The 18,579-nt window shown below is 39.8% G+C and overlaps 3 protein-coding genes across 3 annotated transcripts; 2 read left to right on the forward strand and 1 right to left on the reverse strand.

Moving 5' to 3' along the window:
- Positions 1-816: 816 nt before the first annotated feature.
- On the forward strand, positions 817-7,886 carry LOC116251301 (uncharacterized). The gene is made up of 5 exons (XM_031625474.2): positions 817-1,427; positions 2,311-2,455; positions 5,500-5,656; positions 6,568-6,774; positions 7,316-7,886. Exons 1-5 carry the CDS (start codon positions 920-922, stop codon positions 7,319-7,321), a joined length of 1,023 nt encoding a protein of 340 aa, XP_031481334.1. The 5' UTR covers positions 817-919; the 3' UTR covers positions 7,322-7,886.
- Positions 7,887-9,421: 1,535 nt separating this feature from the next.
- Positions 9,422-11,877, forward strand: LOC116251357 (F-box protein At3g12350). Its single transcript, XM_031625572.2, has 2 exons — positions 9,422-10,779; positions 11,313-11,877. The coding sequence occupies exons 1-2, from the start codon at positions 9,784-9,786 to the stop codon at positions 11,781-11,783; spliced, it is 1,467 nt and encodes a 488-aa protein (XP_031481432.1). The 5' UTR covers positions 9,422-9,783; the 3' UTR covers positions 11,784-11,877.
- A 2,577-nt stretch (positions 11,878-14,454) lies between these two features.
- On the reverse strand, positions 14,455-16,287 carry LOC116249708 (LIM domain-containing protein WLIM1-like). Its single transcript, XM_031622923.2, has 5 exons — positions 15,916-16,287; positions 15,435-15,531; positions 15,307-15,350; positions 14,921-15,004; positions 14,455-14,842 (listed from the first exon to the last, which is right to left on the reverse strand). The coding sequence occupies exons 1-5, from the start codon at positions 16,048-16,050 to the stop codon at positions 14,624-14,626; spliced, it is 579 nt and encodes a 192-aa protein (XP_031478783.1). The 5' UTR covers positions 16,051-16,287; the 3' UTR covers positions 14,455-14,623.
- Between the last annotated feature and the right edge of the window lie 2,292 nt (positions 16,288-18,579).

Consider the following 18,579-nt stretch of genomic DNA (forward strand, 5'->3'; position numbering starts at 1 on the left):
ACTACCGGTGCTTGTTCGTGATATCCCAGCGGAGAAGTTAGTCGTACTTATGGAATGTCATGAGCATGAATGGTGGTTCTCTTTTACTGTTGTGTTGATGGTTTGGTTTCAACTATCTTCATGCAAGCTATTTTTTTTCTTCGATGCTTGCTGAATGGACTCAAGGGTCTCATTTGATCGCTATCCTGTACAATACTGTAATGGAAATCATAGTGGTATTAATTGTCCTCAATGTATGCTTGTGTCAAAAGATGGCAATGCAAATCAAGCATTCTAGGAATCCCAATTCAGGTGAAGTTTTGCAATCCCTTTAAGTTAAAATGGTTTTTACATATGTATGGTGCTGCCAAAATCTGGCTGAAGTATCAAAATGCGTTCTTGCATGTTGTTCAAATGTGACTTCCAGTCTCGTAATTCGGTTCCGGTATTAACTTTATCGAAGCTGTGACGGAGACAAACGACATAACGTCTAGTCTTCTTCAATTCTTCCGAGCAAAGTCTCATGGTAGGCGTGCACGAATAACTGACCTCATTTGCAGGTCAATTCACCTAGTAAGGAAGTTGAACTGAAGCTAGTAGTGAGCCCCATGAAGATTGAAGACCGGCGTGCGTAGATTTCGGTATGAAATTCATATACAAAATCCCAATGTTGGTTCTATTGTTTCTTTCTTTCTTTTGAATTGAACGGATTTTAATATAATGTCCAATCACAACCAAGGGGTACTCGATAATTTTTTATCAAATGGTTCTTATTAAGGAATTTGCAAAGAATGTATTTTTCGTAAAGTAAGCCCGAAAAGGCAAATTTTAGGAACAAAAACGAGCTCCCTTGCAGACCAGCTCTGTTTCGTTCGTCGTTGGTGGAAAGCCGGGGATCCCACTTCGAAGGCTTCGTGCAAGAGGGGAGAGAGGTAGAGGGATGACCACGGGCTGCAAGGACCCGCACTCTCTGCGGAGTACGGAGACCCTAGATATAGGGAACGGACTCTCCCTCGTTCCGAGGCTGTGCCTACTCCTCTCCTTGTTCCGCACCGACCCTTGCGTGCGGCCTGTCGACGACTGGAAAATCAAGCGCTCCATCCTCGATTTCCTCCGGAGCCCTAGCTCCGCTGGCGTCGCCCTCGACGTCTCGGAGAGCGACATCGAGGTCAACAGGTGCAAGGATCTCAAGAAGAGGAAGAGGGACGAGCCCGTCGCGTCGGGCGTGCTGCGCATCTACGACCTCAGTTCTTTAAAGAAGAAGATTGCGGCCGCGGATGATGGGAGGAGCGAGGAGGAGCTCTACGAGAAGTGGAAGGCCGCGTTGGTCAGTCGGATGGACGGGATGGAGCTGAATCTGGAAGGTACCAAGTTCAGGTTGTCCGTCGAAGTTCCGGCTTCCGATCGTTTCGAGAGCGTGAAAAAATCGTGGGAGGAGTTCTATGGAGGTAAATCCCGCTACTTGGTATCCTTCGGGCGAAGCGTATCCTCTTTTTTGCCTGCACTTGGCTTACTTGGGTAAGGGTTACTGTTGACGGGTATATCAAAGCAGATTTAGTTCGACAGAGGATAGTCTATGAACGAGTGTATTGCATCTTTCGTTCAGTTAATCAGAATTTCTGAGATACCTCTATTCAACACGAATATTGATTCTGCTCGAGTTATTTGAACACCCTGACGGGATTTATGCTATTGAAATGTTTTTAGTTTATTGCTGGCCTTTGATGTCTGACGCTATTGAAATATACGGAAGCTTTGTAGATCGGACGGTCATAGTGTTGAACATATGATGTATTGATCTGGTAGAGTCTAATATGTGGGTCTGATCCAATAATCAATAGATGTATTGGTAAAACGAGATGAAGTTAACTTGATTGCTGTTTCTATATGCGGCAGCCACAGCGGACTTTGGCTGATGACCCGAAATGATTTATTACCTCTTTTTAAATGATTCCTGATCACATCGTCATTCTTTTGCTTATTTACCTTCTCCATGGCCCACGCCTACTTCTTGATGGCTGAATGTCAACATGCGTGGTGTTTGTTATATAAGTAAAACCGTTTTCTTTCTCGCTTGTTAATGTGAAGAACATTGGTTAATATTGAAACTAGTAATTTGCATTTCTGATGTTAGCGAAAGCCAATGTGGCTGTTGAAATGACCGTTTTTAAAAAGGCACTCCGCTGACTGTTGCAAACCTCCCTCAAGGCATACTAATTACAAAAGGACACCTCTATCATGTCATAAGAACGCCATTTTTTATTGGTTAATTATTTTTCACCACTGTTTTAGTGAAGTAATCCATACATGTTGTCTTTGCCTGAACTTCAGGAAATAATCCAAGGGGTACGAGGAGAAGGCCGGATACACTTTTGATTACGGGAATCCCATCCCGTTGGCTTGCAGAGCCACGAGTATCTTCAAAAGCCTCAACTCTAGTCACACATACCATTTTTTCGGTATTTGGGAATATAAGGTGCATGATAAATGTGCATTGTGCATAAAATATGTGATGCATGTACTCCTATACACCTCTGTGTGTGTGTGTCAGTGCGTGCTTTCATCTGTTCTACATATTTCTGAATATCACTAATATTGTTTATAGAGTTGACAGAGCATGCTTTCTTTGTTTATATCTACTTGTTTACGTAATGTGCTGATTTCTTTTGGGTGGTAATTTCACCTATACCGAACTGTCTGCTTCTGATATAGTATCTCATATGCACTGGAGAATTTGAAAGTGGATAGACATTTCCTCTCCGCAGTGTCATCTAACTGGAGATGGACATGATGGTTGAAGGCTTCTTCATAAGGATGTCAATAGTTCAGATATAATCCATATTCGACCAAGTCTGACTTCAAGTAATCGGATCTGGTAAGAAAATTCACAGCCGATTGGTAGTCACATTCGGATATGATATGGAGCCTTTCTTTTTAAATGCCACAATAATCCAATTTTCACCGATATTTGAATCTGGTTACATGTAAAAAGTTGGATGCTTTTTTCTATAGTTGAACCCAGATCTGATTACCAATCAACATCCAGAAAAGTGAGATATGGTAATTGCTATATCCGATCCAAATCTGATCTGTTGACATCCCCACTTCCTCAACATTCTGAGGTGGATGCCTTCAGCTTTGACATTGTCCCCAGAGACCCAGAAAATTTGTGGCTTTCTCTTGCATAAGAAATCATAGAGATGCATGTGGGATGATCATGCTTTTTCCACCCGATGCCAAAAATTAGACAATGTATATGTTTGCAGATGGAAATTTCGTTGTTTTTTAAGAACTAGAAATGAAAGTGTCGTAGGCCAGTACTAACAACCTAGACTGCCGAACTGAAATGTGCAAACTAATGCATCTAATTTATTTCTGCTCTTTTTGAAATTTTCATTGCTTCTCTGTGTGAAGGATCTGTTGCTCCAACCAGACATCTAGAAGAGCAGCGTTGAAGTGCACAAGCTTTCGATAAAATTTACATCATATGGCTTTTGATAAAACTAAAACTTGGTACTGCCTTCTTGGTAAAATCAGATACCTTAGGAAACAGTTTTTTTAAATCATGTAACTTGGTCAACATTTATAAGTGATAAGAGAAAATAAACAATGTTCTGACATAGAGATTTAGATCGTCTTAGTGTCAAATTTTTCTTAGGGGTATGCAACATGCTTAATCTTAACAGGGATTGTTCATAAGGCAGAAACAAATTACTCATCAATGATATCGGTGTTGTTGGTGAACACTTTTTTAGCAACTTGAGTGGTTCTAAATGGGGTCAGCCAGAGAATTCATGCTTCACACTGCAAATCAAAATTCTCTCTCTCGGCTAATGAGCAAAATGATAATGAGAAGAACCATCAGAGGATATTTGAAATGTGTTTTCCACGGGTAGTGAAACACTGCAAGTCATGTTCCATGTGTTCTACAGAACGCTATGTGGCCTTCCAAGGATAACCTTGGAACCTGTCACATAGGTACAGGTACAGGTGCCGGTGCGGGTACTGGTGCGGTTACGGGTACTGACTATTTTCAAAAAACTTGGGTGTGGGGGTACGGCCGTATATATATATAAACAATAAGAAATACTTAAATATGTATCAAAATAAAGAATATACATCAACATAAAAAATAAATAACATAGAAAATATATCTCAACGGCTCTTGCAACAGTGTGTTTAAGAAACCTATGAAAAACTTTAAACATATGGACAACCAAGCAACCTCCTAGTTAAATATGAACATCAATCGAATTTTCACATCCAAAGAATAAAATAAAAAATAAAGTGAAAAAAATTAAATCAAAGTAAAATTAAGCATTTTGGATCTATAGGTACCCAAGTGTCAAAGTACCCATTTTGGGTACGGATACGGCGACACGGGTACGTGGACCTTACTGAAGTACCCACGTGACTTAGCTTGGAACACTTTAGAATGGATGGTTGTTACTGAGGAGCATCCTATTCTGCTTGATGTAAATGTGGACACTTCTGAGGCCATGTTTGTTCTTCCTGTTCCTGGATCCCAGGAGTGGGAAGTCAAACATACTTGCCAGTTTTTTGGCAATGGGGAACTTGCTGACCTTGAATGCCCACGTTTACCATGTCCTATTGCAGTTGCCTTGGTGTAAATTCCCAGACATTTGTCTATTCACCAGGATAGTCTCTGAACTATGTAAAACAGCTTGATCTTTAGATGGGACATAAGTACTATGATCAAAGTCCTTGGACTTTCTCCATGGACATGATGTAATGATTGTTCAATTGATGCAGATGTCTTCACAAAAGAGATAGCTGCTGAGTGACAGACGTTTGCTCTGGTTTCATATCATTTTGTATGTTTACTATTATACCGTAAAGTGGGAGACGGTTTATGTGATTTTGCTTTTTTTTTTTTACTGTTTAAGCTTTTCCTGTTCCATAAGAGGGCACAAGTTCATGGATAACCATGAGTCTGGTCCTTTAAATATCTGTTTCACTTCTGGAGCAATTTTCCATCACAAGTTGCCTATTTTCAATGTTGTTGATGAGGACAGATGGCCCTTTGTGCTGTTTCACTGTTAACACATAAATCTTGCATGTAGTCCATATTGTTTTCTATCTAGATTGGAAAGCATTTGCTGCTCCCTTGTGGCAGTTATTGTCAAATTTGTATTTTCATGATATCCATTACTATTATTCATATATAATGTATTTCCAAAACATTCTGGAGCTCAGATAGTTGATTATAATCTTCCTGTTCTATTATTTCATATGCGATAGGTCATAATCTTTCATGTTGACAGACCTTTTTGTGTACATGACAACTATTTGCTGTCTTCATAAATTTCTCAGTTGATGTGCATTTCCAATTTATGGCTGAAAATGTCTGTCATTTCTGAAAATTCGATTTTCTGTTTATAGCATTTACACAGCTCCTGAAGGCCCATCTTTTCTCTGTTAGAGCTACATATGCTCTTTTATTTGAATTCCAAGTGTAACAGATGCTGACATGTCTTCTGCATGATTTGTCTAAATCAGGAACCTTAACATCACAAGTGATGATGACCTGTGTAAGACAAATGATACAAATAGCAGAATCATACCAGATCTTTATTGTAAGATTTGGGTTCAGTTTGAAGATTTTGAGGACTTCTGTAATGTGCTGAAGGTGTTATGTGGCCGCTCCCTGCAAAAGGTGTTCTAGTAACTTTGCAAACTATTACTATCGCTGTGTTCCCTTTGTTTTTTCTTTTATTCTCTTGTTAGTTAGTGCAGAAGTAGAATTGTTTGTTGGTGTCAGAAAAAAACTACTTTATAGAGAAAATTCATGCGGTTTCTGCTGTTTTTGCAAAAGCAGATTTTTTTTTGGTCTGGTTGTGTGTGTGTGAAGAAAAGAAAGACATTATTATTTCTGGACTAATTTGGTGTGATGTGTCTTGAATCCCGATGCCCCCACATCTGCACCGGCTTTTTTTCTTTCGTTAAACACATTGTTTCTTGTTCTTCTAAGCAGTTGCCTCTGAATAGTGAATAGCTTGAATAATAATCGTTATTTTGAGCTTTTGCTGAGTTGCACTAAGGTTCCTTTCTCTTTTTCTCTATCTTTTTATTTATTCTTTTTCATATGAAGACAACCATCATTCTGAAATTTGTGTGGAGATCATAGTCACAAGTCAGTGATATTTTCAGAATGTAGTGATAAAAATGTCAAAAACAAGTAAAACTAAAATAAGTTATTTATCATGATATTTTGAACATATTGCCAAAATGAGAATGTTTCATATCACAACAATTTTGCAAGTTCTTCTAATTCTTTTTTTCTTGTTGTACTTTAAAATTTATTTGGGTCTTTTAACATTCTAATAGCTATCTTGTAATTTTTATCAATATTCTTGTAAGAGCTTGGTTGAAAAGCTCTTTTATTCATATTTTTATCCATTATTTTTTTTATATTCTTTTACTCTCTTGAATTTCTGAGAATTTTCTATGGAAACAAAACTTTCCAGTTAATACCCAAGAAAAATCTCACTGGTAAACTCAGAGAAGGATATTTCTGACTGTGCTTGAGATATGTAATCGAAGCTAACTAGTTGTGATTCTCGGCAGTTGGGAACACGCCTTAAAGTGAATTATGGAGTGACTTGGGATAAAGATGGCCTTTTCCAGAACTTGCAGCACAAGGCACCTGGTCATGTTCAACAAAGTGGTTCCTCAAGATTTATGCCTGTCAACCGGCCAAGGAATGACGTGCCATATCATTATTCTCAATCGATGCATTCTGAATCAGAATCTGCCCATCCAAGGAGATTCCGAGTAGGTTTTCATTCGCATTAGTGATTTCATAATATGATGCCTTTTTCTCAGTGTTCGAGTTGTAATCTGGTAAGAATCTGATTATGCATGTGGTGTATGCCAATGTTGCAATGACAATATTTGGCATTGTATATTTGCTCATTGATATGGCGTATCAACCAATGCATAGTGTTGGATATCTGCCCGTATCACCTTAGTTTCTGATTTTTGTAAATCAAAGTGATTTAAATGATTTTAAACTGATTTAAAAATTTTAAACTATAAAAAGAAATGAACTTGTGTCGGCCTGTATTGTATTGGCAATGAGCTGATACAGAGCGTTTTTCATGCATTGGTTTATCCTTTCAACTGTTCAGAATTCAGTGTGACTGGTTCCAAGCTACCATGAAGGCTGAAGACACTGAATGGACATATACCAATGGTTACATGTAATCTTTGGAATCTACGGTTTCATGCTTTGGGCAATTGGAAAAGCTGCCAGAAGTCTGAGATTGGTTCTTCCTTTTGCTTGTACTTCACCACTGACATTCTTTTCTTGCAGGATTAGTTCGAAGTTGCTGGCTTTGTCTTGCTGCATACTTGTTTGTGGCAGTGGCGGAAATGAAAATTCTACTCTATTTATCTCAATATCCTGATAGAAGCAGTTCCATTGATTTTGACAAAAATATGCGTGTGCTGTTGTCTGCAAGAGGTAATGGGGATACAGCTTCCAGCACTGTAGCAGAGTAAATCAAATTGAATATTATACTTTGTATTTGCGACTCTATGATTCTTCTGGTTACCTAAGATCAGTAGTGTGATCTGTCCCAGGTTTCTGAGCCTCCTTTTATCCAGACCATGGAATTGTATCTCCCTCTATTGTTTACTGTAGGTGGGAGCGGTTTTTTTTTTTTTTTTCAAAACGGGTGCAGAATAGTGAAAGCTTCAATACGGTTTACCGTTGATTTCCGTTGTATGTAACTTGTGTTTAACTAAAAGTATTTATTTTACAATTCAAGAGGTTAGGGCAAGAGAGGAAGGTCATGAATTAAAACCTCTTTTAACCCTTAATAGGGTTTCTGGTTGATTTCCTCTGACTGAACTTTGTGTTTATTCAAGAGGTTAGCCCAACAGAGGAAGACCATGATGAGTTCAAAGACTCGTTATAGCCTTAATATGGTTTCTTGTTTATTTCCTTTATCTTGTGTTCAATTAATAAGTATTTCCTCTACAATTCAAGAGGCTAGCACAATAAAGGAAGGTCATGAGTCCAAACCTCTAAGCGTTTTTTTTTTCGTTTCAAGGAGCCGTCGCCGGAGTTGTACACTGTTGGGGAGGCACCTGAGCTTAGCGCCCTCTTCCGATGAGGAAAGAGCACTTTCTTGCAGTGCTGTAAAAGTTTTTACTTTATTCATGACATTTTTCAAATCTTAGTGAGTTCAGAACTTCAGATCAATTGGTTTAGTTTATTAAGCAGGGTGCTTCATAAACTTAAACGTCTCAAACTTCCAAGGTTGGTCTTAATTACATCACCCAACCCACGTATTCCTTTTGGCAGATGTTCCGCCACTTTTTATGCAATTAATCCTTGGTGTCCGGTGTGGATTTTTGAGATCACAGGGATTATACTTTGCCATGGATCATTCTCAACGTTCTTGTTTCGTGTGATGATCAGAGGCTTGGAGCATTTTAGACTAGATTCATTTCCTGTCCAATAAAGATCTAAGTTGCCGGTGCCTTCTCCTTTCTAAACTCTCGAAAGTTCTACATTCTCAACGTTCGTGTGTCGTGTGATGTTCAGAAGCTTAGAGCATCTTAGATTAGATTTATTTCCTGTCCAGTAAAGATCTAAGGTGCCGCTGTCTTCTTTTTTTCTGAACTCTCGAAAGTTGTCTACATTAACAACGTTCTTGTGTCGTGTGATGTTCAGAAGCTGAGAGCATCTTAAGACTAGATTAATTTCCTGTTCAATAAAGATCTAAGGTGCCGGTGCCTTCTGCTTTCTAAACTCTCGAAAGTTGTCTAGCCTTGATTCTTAAAAGAAAAACGTAATCGAACATCCTAATCCGGAAACACTTGGAATACTTTGCCTATGGAGATGTAGGATCGCTATGAGTTACAGATCTATATAAAAAATGCTGCTAAGGTTACATATAATATTGCTAAATATTCCAATCCAACCGTCGGCCCATATAGGCGATCTGCCGTCTCCAATTTTTTTTTTATTGTAATGATGCTAAAAGGAAATACCTCGATCCTTGAGTTTCTTGCTCTTAAAGATTCTCTAACTGGGCTATTTTAGATTGTGAACATTCTGTCCATTGGATAGCTTATGTCTCGTGCTTTCAAGAACTCGCATTGCTCGTTTGAGCTCTAATGCTATATAAGCTAAAATTAATGACTCACTTTTCCAAAGGATGTGAATGGGTTCAACAGCATTCCGTTGGAATTCTAACTAGTCACGTTCAATGATGAGAACCACAATATGAATGAGCAGATTTATGTTCAAATTTTCATCTGAACCAGACGGGCTTCTCATGGTTACGTCACTGTGCTGAACGTACCCCTTTTTTAAAAAAAAAAATTATCGTCCTTTACCCTGTCCTCACAGAAGTATCAGGCTATCACCATTGCTTTCATCTATTAGACTATTAGATGGCGCACGCATTGGCATCGAACGGACAATGCCTACGGGTTTGAAGGCTCTTATGTCGGACGAGCTAGCCAGACAGGCGTCGCTGGTGTGGGCAGAGTCGTCGTCTGACGAGGTCATTTGACGTACTTGAGGAAGAGGATCGGCATCTTGGCTTTCCTTCTCATCCCCTTTTTGGGGCCCTTGGGGGAATCTACCTGCTATTGTCGAGGAATCATTCCATTTTCTCCTCCTCCTCCGTCCTCAATGAAGCCCACGAAAGCACCCATCTTCGATTAACGTTACCATTGTTGGTGCTCTGTTCTTCATCCTCAAAGCATCATCGTTTTCGCGCTCTCTCTCTCTCTTCCTGCTACCATTCTTTCTTTTGGCGAAGTATGGCGAGACTCCAGTCTGACCAGGAAGACCTTCATCCCTCTTCTAAACCTGCCTTCGACTTCGTGGATTTCCCCGAGGACGTCCAAATCTCTATCCTTTCCTTCCTCTCCCCACAGGACGTCGCCGTCTTCTCCTCTACCTGCAAGCGGCTTCTGGAATTGTGCTCCGACGATGCGAAGGTATGGCTCTCGATGTGCCAAAGGCGGTGGGGCTCCAAGACCCACGTGAAGAAATGGTCCAACGGGAGGATCAAATACCGCGTCCTCTACAAGACCCTGGAAAAGTACGAGAATCTGATAGGTTTCTGGAGGAAGATCGGACAAGGAGGCGCTCCTTTGGTCTTCTTTGAATGGGGGGAGTCTTTCGTCACCGGCTCCAGGGTCTTATCTTACCAGGATGGCAGTTACGAGGTTGTAAAGTTTCCATTTTTGTGGATGGGCCTCTCCACAGATGGCGATCCTCTCAATTTGAGAAATCCTCATATGAATTTTGGGTTCCCTATCAGAAGAACGCCCGATATTAGTAGTTCTGAGCCGATGGTTGAATACGCCAGCAGCGAAAACGGGGATTGCTTTTGGGATTTTGAAGGAAACTGGAGTGCGGAACACATGAACGGGCTATCAAGCTTGGTGAATGTCAATTTTGTGGGCAAGAACCATATAATGATTGAAGGCAGGCAGAGCAGCTCGCCTTCCATTCCGAAGAATCGGTCATTCTGTCGAACCGACAGTTACTCGGATTTTAATGGAAGCAGTTCAGGTGGCGAAGAACTGGTTGGCCTCGAGGGAACTTCGCCTAGTAGTTCTCCCGACTTTTTGAGGTTTGAGACTTATCAGTATCTCGCTAACAGAACAAGCCCAGTTGGGGAAAGGGCAACAAGGAGGCAGAGGAGGAAGGACAGGGAACGGGCAGCAAATAAATGGGAAGCAGAGCACTATGTCAAAATCGCTGACAGTTCGCCGACTTCGGCACGCCCTTTGCAGGGCCTGTGGAAGGTGCCATTGGTCGTTTTCTTTCACTTCCAGTTGCAACGATGAGAGCTCCTTCTGAATTCCTACCTTAAAACCATCGTCACTGCCTTGACAACAATTTCTGCTTAAAATGACTCCTGTACTTTGAGTTTCGCCTTCTGGTCATTTCTGTGCTGTTCTGTTAAGCATGATGAGTCTCCATTCGGTGAACCACTTGATACTAAATTCTCCCTTGATTGGCGGTGCAATATGCTGCCTTTTGGAGTGATATGGATAGTTTCACAAATAGGCCGTTAAGTTTGCATAATTATATGTCTTAGAGTAGCTTTTGCATGTATAGTTTGCATCTTATTTTACTTCCTTTTCTTCTTCCTCCCTAAGATTGCGTCCATGATTCCCCAAGTTATTCTGAATGATCTGTTTCTAAAGGAGAAGAAAACATTATTCATGAAGGGAAGTTTGCTATTGCAGTTGGTTTCTTTTGTATGTTGTTCCTTGAGGTATGATTGTGATTGGTTCGTTGCTGTAAACTGACTCCCAGTTTTCATACATCACAGGGGATATGTGATTCCATGAGTCTGGTTTTCTTCCTTGTCTCATATGATGACCTTGGGGGTTTGGTTTGCCGGAAGGTTGGAGACACCTCGGATCAATTAGCTGGTTGTTCCCCAGTTTTTTGGACTTCAAATTCTAAATTCGTGGACTCCCCGTTATCTAGTGATGAAGATGAACTGTATAGCAGGCGCATACATGTTCGACCACTTTCTGCAAACTGCATATATCAATGCCCACAATTCGTTGAGAATGAAGTGGTAATGCGTAGTTTATGCATTAATTCAAGTTATGACTTGATAAGTGGTTACCAGATAGGTTCTACAAGCATTCCTCAGAAAGATGAGGGAAGAGTTTGGCAGTACATTGACGGGGCCTTTGGTTTTGGGCTTTTTCAGAGTAGCTTTATCATAGATTTGAAACGCATTGAAGTGAATAACCATCTTCTTGATGTTGTTCAATCGAACATCAGATGATTAAAGTTGTTTCTTCTTAGAATAACATGTAAATTGCACACGTAGATCTCATTTAACAATTAGTTATCCTTCTCAATGACGTTACTTTATTGTATCTCTTTTATTGTATTCAATGCTCATTGTATCTCCCTTTTAGCCAAAAGGAATCAATTTTTTTGTTATTTATTTGACATCTAAAGCTGTTTCAATTAAGAATGCTGAAAAATGTGGAAGCTTACTGCAGAAGTGTTATGTTATTTGGTGCAAAGCCAATCAAATTAGTAGATCACTGTCTAAGCTGCATCTATCATTTGTTACTGCTGCGAAGTTAGCTAGGTTGCAAGCAGCTGTTTGCTTATTTAATAGTTGAATTAAGTTATTGTGGCTTAGCGTAAAGGTGTGGGTACCTTCATGTCTACTTTGCCATACCAATGCTTTCACGCGAATCGTATCTATACTTTTTCCAATTAGATAGTGACAAACTAAGAAGCCATGGAAAAGCTTCTGAGCTTACCTGTTTATTCATTCTCAAAACAAGTCTCTGAGTCTGTCCCATGTTGTTTGCTTTTCCCAGTTGCCTATTCCTTGTTATACTAGCCAAGGGCAAGATCGATTTCCCACATGCACATTTTGTCTTCTGCTACATTCAGTTCCGTCAGGTTAACAGGTCATGTGCTAAACCATTCTGTTGATCTGTTCTGCCAGAAGAAGTGATTCTATGTAAAATTGACAGATAAAGCCTTCAGGAATGATGTAGGGCATCGAGCAACAAAAGAATGAAGAGGGCATCTGACGACCACCCTAGTAAATCATAATGGCACTTCACCAACCATGAAACTGACATGTTTCTTCCCGCACATATGCGGCGTCGAAAGTTTGTCTGCAACAGCAGGGGCTAATGTCCCTTTCTTGAGGGACTTTCATTGAACGTCTCTGCATTTCTTTCTGTGCTTCTTGCAGCAACCACAGATATTTCACATGCTTGGAATGAAATGTCACTTTGATTGCTGTCAAACACCTCGTAACACTGGCGCTTTCACTAGAACGCCTCCCTAACTTGGAAGAAGTAGGATTGGCAGAAGGCTTTCCATTGAACATCTCCTGCAGTTCTTTCTGTGCTTCTTGCAGCAACCATGGATATTTCACATGCTTGGAATGAAATTTCATTTTGATTGCTGTCAAACACCTCATAACGGGCGCTTTCACTGGAACGCCTCCCTAACTTGGAAGTTTGGTCGTGCTTGACCATCAGCTTGAAATCACGCTTTCTTGAATTGAGCTGACCCGATAATTAGGCCCATGGTTTATTTCTTAAACAAGTCCGAATTGATTTTTCTCCGAGCAGTGAGAAGTGCTGGAAGAAGCACAGAATTTATGTACAGTAGCTGGCAAATTTTTGGTTTACTATCAAATCTGTGAAAGAATGTTATTTATTCTACAAGCTGCAATCTTTGGATGTTCCTTTAGAAAACTTTCCCCTACACATTTGTTCTAGTATAAGTTCCTCAAAATGCTGGGAAGTGACAAACTTTGGCTCAAGTCGAAATTTGTATGGTTGAATTTTTTCTGGAAAAAATATTGAATCAGAGGTATCTGTGCATTTGTTTGTATTGTAGGATTGGACCAACTTCGTCATGTGATTGATAAATAAGATCAAATTTGAAACTAGCTTTGAATAGACACTTCTCTTTTTCCCGCTGAGATGGTTTAGTTTAAATTCTGTTCTTCGTTCGTTACATTGTTGTACGCTACTGTGTAGAGCCTAGAAAGGGTCACACCTAGAGGAGGGTTTGAGATGAAAGTCCCTCTTAAAATGAGTGGCGTCAATGAACTTCAGGTGGTATCGTTCCATCATGGTTGCTCGCCATGGTCCAATCTACATGTCGGATAGCTCCTTTCTGTACGCACTCAAAGCTTGTGTAATGTGGCTGCTTTGTGTGACAAAATGACTTTCAGCGGTTCCAGTATTACTCTCAACTAAGCACTTGCCATAAGATACTGTTATCTCGTTCAACATATGCTCCAAATACAAGTCTATTGAACGAGATTCATACTTTGTTTTTTTTCCCTTCTCTGTTTGTTTGAACTCTTTTTCTTCGAGTTAATTACAGCAGATAATTATGGACTAGTCAGAGACAAGGTTACCTAATACCGTTTGAGCTCTATTGTTCAAGTCCAATTTCCATAAGGTTCTCTCAAGTTAAGGCCTTAAATTGCGTCACAGGGTCTTTGTCCACCAGGACCCAGAAATCATGCTACCAGTTAGATCATTTATGGTTCTAGCTCAATTTCCGGATTTGCACATCTCTAAATTAGATCCTTGAGTAAATAGCGCCGTTTCGGACCTATGAGACTTCATCTCTGGTGCCCCATTTAAACTGCGTTACTTGGTACCTTTTCAACCAGACTGCTGCCATTAAAATGTAATCTGACTCAAACTGCTGCCATTAAAAATGTCGTCTGACTGGAAGAGCTTCGCACAGTGGAGTAGGCTGTGGCAGTTGTGTGTGGAACCATGGCCCGATTCTCATAAACATCATTTTTTTTTTCTTAAGCTAAAAAATATAGTATACACCATAAAAAAGTATTCATTCATGGGGTATGAATTCACGCACACGCACGCACACATATATATATTAGAGAGAGAGAGAGAGAGAGAGAGAGTAAACTTGTTCGATCAACATAACAGAAGGGAGCAAAAACCACACTCAGGAGCTTTGCAGTATATATTCTTTCAGTCTATTACACACAAGGAAACATGATTATATGACATCATACCAAGAAAAAAGAGCGGAGAAGGATGTAACAGAACACCAAAAAGGAAAAAGAGAGGAAAAAATGAAAGCCGGCATCATCAATAATCACGCAACAGCTTCACTGCTGGCTGGCGTCTCAGTAGCAACCGTCTCGTTGCTTTTGTCAAGCTGACTGAAGTTCCCCTTCTCTTTGATCAGTTGCGCATGGTGGTGCTTGCAGTATAGATTTTTCTCATGGGCAACGTAGTTAGATGGGCTGATAGTGCACCCTCCATGGCTGCATTTGAAGCAGCTCTTATGATATGCACTTCCATCGACAGCAACCTGCAGAAGATGTATCTCGGAGATTAGAAAGAGGGCGAAATTTTCCAATTCACTATTTTACTGATCAGGATCAGGTACCTTTTCAATTGGATAAACGGTCTTCTTGCATGCAGCACATTTATCTTTTGTGCCCACAAACACGCTTGTCACTTTATTCTGTGTCTGTAAAGTTAAGCCCATGGTTAGTTTCATGCCTTAAAATGTGAAACCAAAGCGAGAAATGCAGACGCTTCTCTTAGATTCAATTATTAGAGATGTGAACGATTTAGATCTGGATAATCTAAATGCATCAAAAACATGTTCCTTCGAATTTGGTACACCTAAGTGAACCAAACTTCAGAAAAAAAATATCCCCAGCCATTTTCATCCCTTCAATGATCACGAAAAAAGTGGGATGTCGTTTGAAATGACTGTAGACGACGAATTTGCTGCTTGGCAGGCTCATCAAGAAAAACAGAGATTACCTCAGGATCAATGAGCTTCTCCGGCTTTACAATCTTGGGTGTCCCTGTTGAGAGATTGAAAGGTCAGTTATCGGGAGTTTTATCGAGAATAGTTTTGACGAGATCAATGGAAGGAACCGACTTGTCACCTTCAAAACTTTTGTCTAGACTACCAGTTCTCTTGAATTGCTGATCATAGTGAGGTCTGCAGTAAAGAACTCCTTCAAAAGAGCAATAGTTGCCAAGCTGCAATGTGACATGGACGTTAAGAAAGGACACGGAAATTTGCGCAGCAATTATATGATAAGATTCCTTGATTGAAGAAATGACCAGCAGAAACTAAATACAGAAAAGGTAATGGGGTCTTCAAATGCTGAAGATAAAGATTGTCATGTCTTCAAAGAGGAGAAAAAAATAGTTGGTGGAGCTGGGTTTGTTTCCAGCAGAAGCCACATTATTCTTATTGTCATAAGGTTTGATGGATCTGGGCATGAAAGAAGGCAGTGCGGGAATTTCCTGATTAAGACACCACCTTAAAGAATTCAACATAAAACTCGTATGTTTGTGGAAATATCCGAGATCCACTCAGAGGATCAGCCTGGTAGAGAGGGTGTTGGAGATTTCTTCTACCTTGAGGGTTCCCTTGCAGTGGTAGCACCTGAAGCAGGCTTTGTGGAAGATCCGCTTATCAGCAACAAGCTGATCAACCAGATAGACTGTCTTCTGGCATGCCTGGCATTTCTGCTGCGTACCTGCGAACGACATTTCTCTCCGTCTCCCTCTCTCCCTCCCTCCCTCTCTCTCTCTTTCTTAGGCAGAAATGAAAGACCTGAGAAAGGGAGGAGAGAGATCCTTCTAAGGGAAAGACAGAGGGAGAGCTATTTGACGAATCGAGTGAGGAGGATGGGATGGGAAGAAAGCAAATTTGAAAGAGATCAAAGCCAGAGTTGTAACAACTTTCTTTATTTTGGCTGCTTCCCCTAAAGATGTGGGAGGTTGTGGTTCGAATTTATCGTCGCAACGGTTGGATTTTCATGCATTAGATCCGTGGATGTTGCTGGCAATGAGGGGTTCATCCTTGCTGTGCTTGCCTGTGGTGGGCAGCCACATTCCGAAGTTCTATTATTCAGATCTTAACATAACGTCCCTACATTTTCAGCTATTTCCCGTATCCAGTTTCTCCATTCTGAAGTTTCGAGCACTTTCTTTTCTCTTCGTTGAACGCCACGATAGAAGATTATATTATTTTAAGTTGATCATTAGGTTTTCCCACATGGAGATCAACTGTATAAAAGAAAAACTCATAGACAATTTTGTTACAATTTGTTCCTAGTCTCGTTCCTATGTTTTTCATTTACATCTTACAATCAAAGATAACAAGTTTTTTTGGCTAAATTTGATAGAAACAGTTTCCGATCCCCAACTCAGAGGTTCTCAATCTGAAGGATGAACCTGTCCAAGTTAAAGAGAACAGGAAGATGCATTTGAAGAACGTGAAAAATGAAATAATGAATCTGGAATATGACTAATAAGGGGAAGGTCATAACTTTTTATAAGTTTTCTCAGAAATTTCTTGGAATTGAATTCAGAGTTTGCGCAAATGAAATTTACATGGTATATATACGAGCAACCGACAATTGAACCTGGCAAAATATTTCATGTAGGGAAAATCTGAATGATACAGCTAGCCAGGACACTTGGGATATATCCTTTAGCAGAATGGACACTCGACCAATCTCAACGAAATTAACGAGATCTCACCGACAGAAATCTTGCTGGTTTTTTTTTTTTTTAAAAATGATTATGTTTTTAAAAATTATTTCATCATAGAAGGTTCTAAAAAGCAGTGGTCGCATTGCCCTCCACCATTTTCATGAATAGCCATGTGAGCGAATAAAGATTAAACATGATTTCTATGTCCTACCAATCAACAAATTCAGGCGGTAAAAATGTATGGCTGTGAGATGGGAAGGGGATCAATTGAGGTGTGGATATGGAAAAAGTCATCGTTTCATCGTCTTGGTAAAATAAAATGATCAGGAGATCCTTGAACCAAAAACAAGCCAAGTGTGGGCAGTTGCCCACACAGACTCATATAACTTACTTTATCACATAGCGGTGCTCCTTAAATCTAAGATTTTTTATCCGATAAAAAATCATGTGCCTCCAGTCACATGTTTCTGGCTCTACCTGTATTTGGGAAAATGGGGCACTCTGGCTTCTGGGTCAATACAGTATTTATGAGCCTAAATAGGGATTCGATTTAAAATCCGATTTGTTTATAACACTCGCTTTCTCTACCATGGGGTGCAACATTTATGAGGCTGAAAGCTGTATTGAAAGGCCATACAGCCTGTCCGAACGAAGATTTTGACATTTGTTTCACCTTATAGTTATTATGCAGCCTTTTTTGGACTTGGGAGCCACTTTTTATAATCTTATTCATATTTGAACGACGACTCGGGGCTTGAAAGAATGCGTCTTGGAGGTTGGAAGGTCCGGTTTATCTTTATTGCGTTCGTTTTTATACGAAATTGGTAATAACATTATTTGTTGAGTGAGTAGGAGAAATACTTTATTTTATTCTTTAATAAAAAGGTTAAAGTTCACATTCTTTCTCTCATTCCTACATCCTACCCGTCTGCTTTTGATGTTTCGGAGGGACACTCTTGTTATGTTTCAATTTATATATTTTTGTAACATACAAAGTTGAGATTCACAACTGAGACTGGTCACCTGCTAGCTCTCGTTCTTCTATTATGCCAACCTCATTGAGCAGGTAACACTAGCAGATATACTACCTTTAATGAGGACAAAATTATAAGGTCATAACAGTTGGACTTGGGGAGACCCATCAAGCATAAAATTTCCTATAAACAACGGAAATTTTCTTAAAGATTCATAGGAGAATAAGCGACGCCAGCAGATGAAAGATCTCAAGGTCCTAATTAAAGCTTAACTTGGCAAGTTATGAGAACCCATAACTTAACTCATGAAAGATTTTCATCACGAAAATCTTATGAAAGGCACCTAATCTGTAATAACATAACCAATAAGCATTCCAAGTTCAAAAAAATTGTATCTAATTCCTGGTTTGTGTTCAATTCACAATTATAGATGTAAAATGTGTATGTATAACTTTTGCTTTTCTGGGTGGTAAAAAATGAACTGACTTTTTTCTTTAAGAAAAAAAAGAAAAAGAAAAAGCTCTTTGAAAAGTCTAAGGAGAAAAAGAAGAGAATACAACGTTAAGGGCCAGCCTTCAACTTTTTCCTTTTTTTCTCCTGGTTTGGT

This window comes from Nymphaea colorata, chromosome 3 (genome assembly GCF_008831285.2).
Source record: "Nymphaea colorata isolate Beijing-Zhang1983 chromosome 3, ASM883128v2, whole genome shotgun sequence".
Classification (NCBI taxonomy): domain Eukaryota; kingdom Viridiplantae; phylum Streptophyta; class Magnoliopsida; order Nymphaeales; family Nymphaeaceae; genus Nymphaea; species Nymphaea colorata.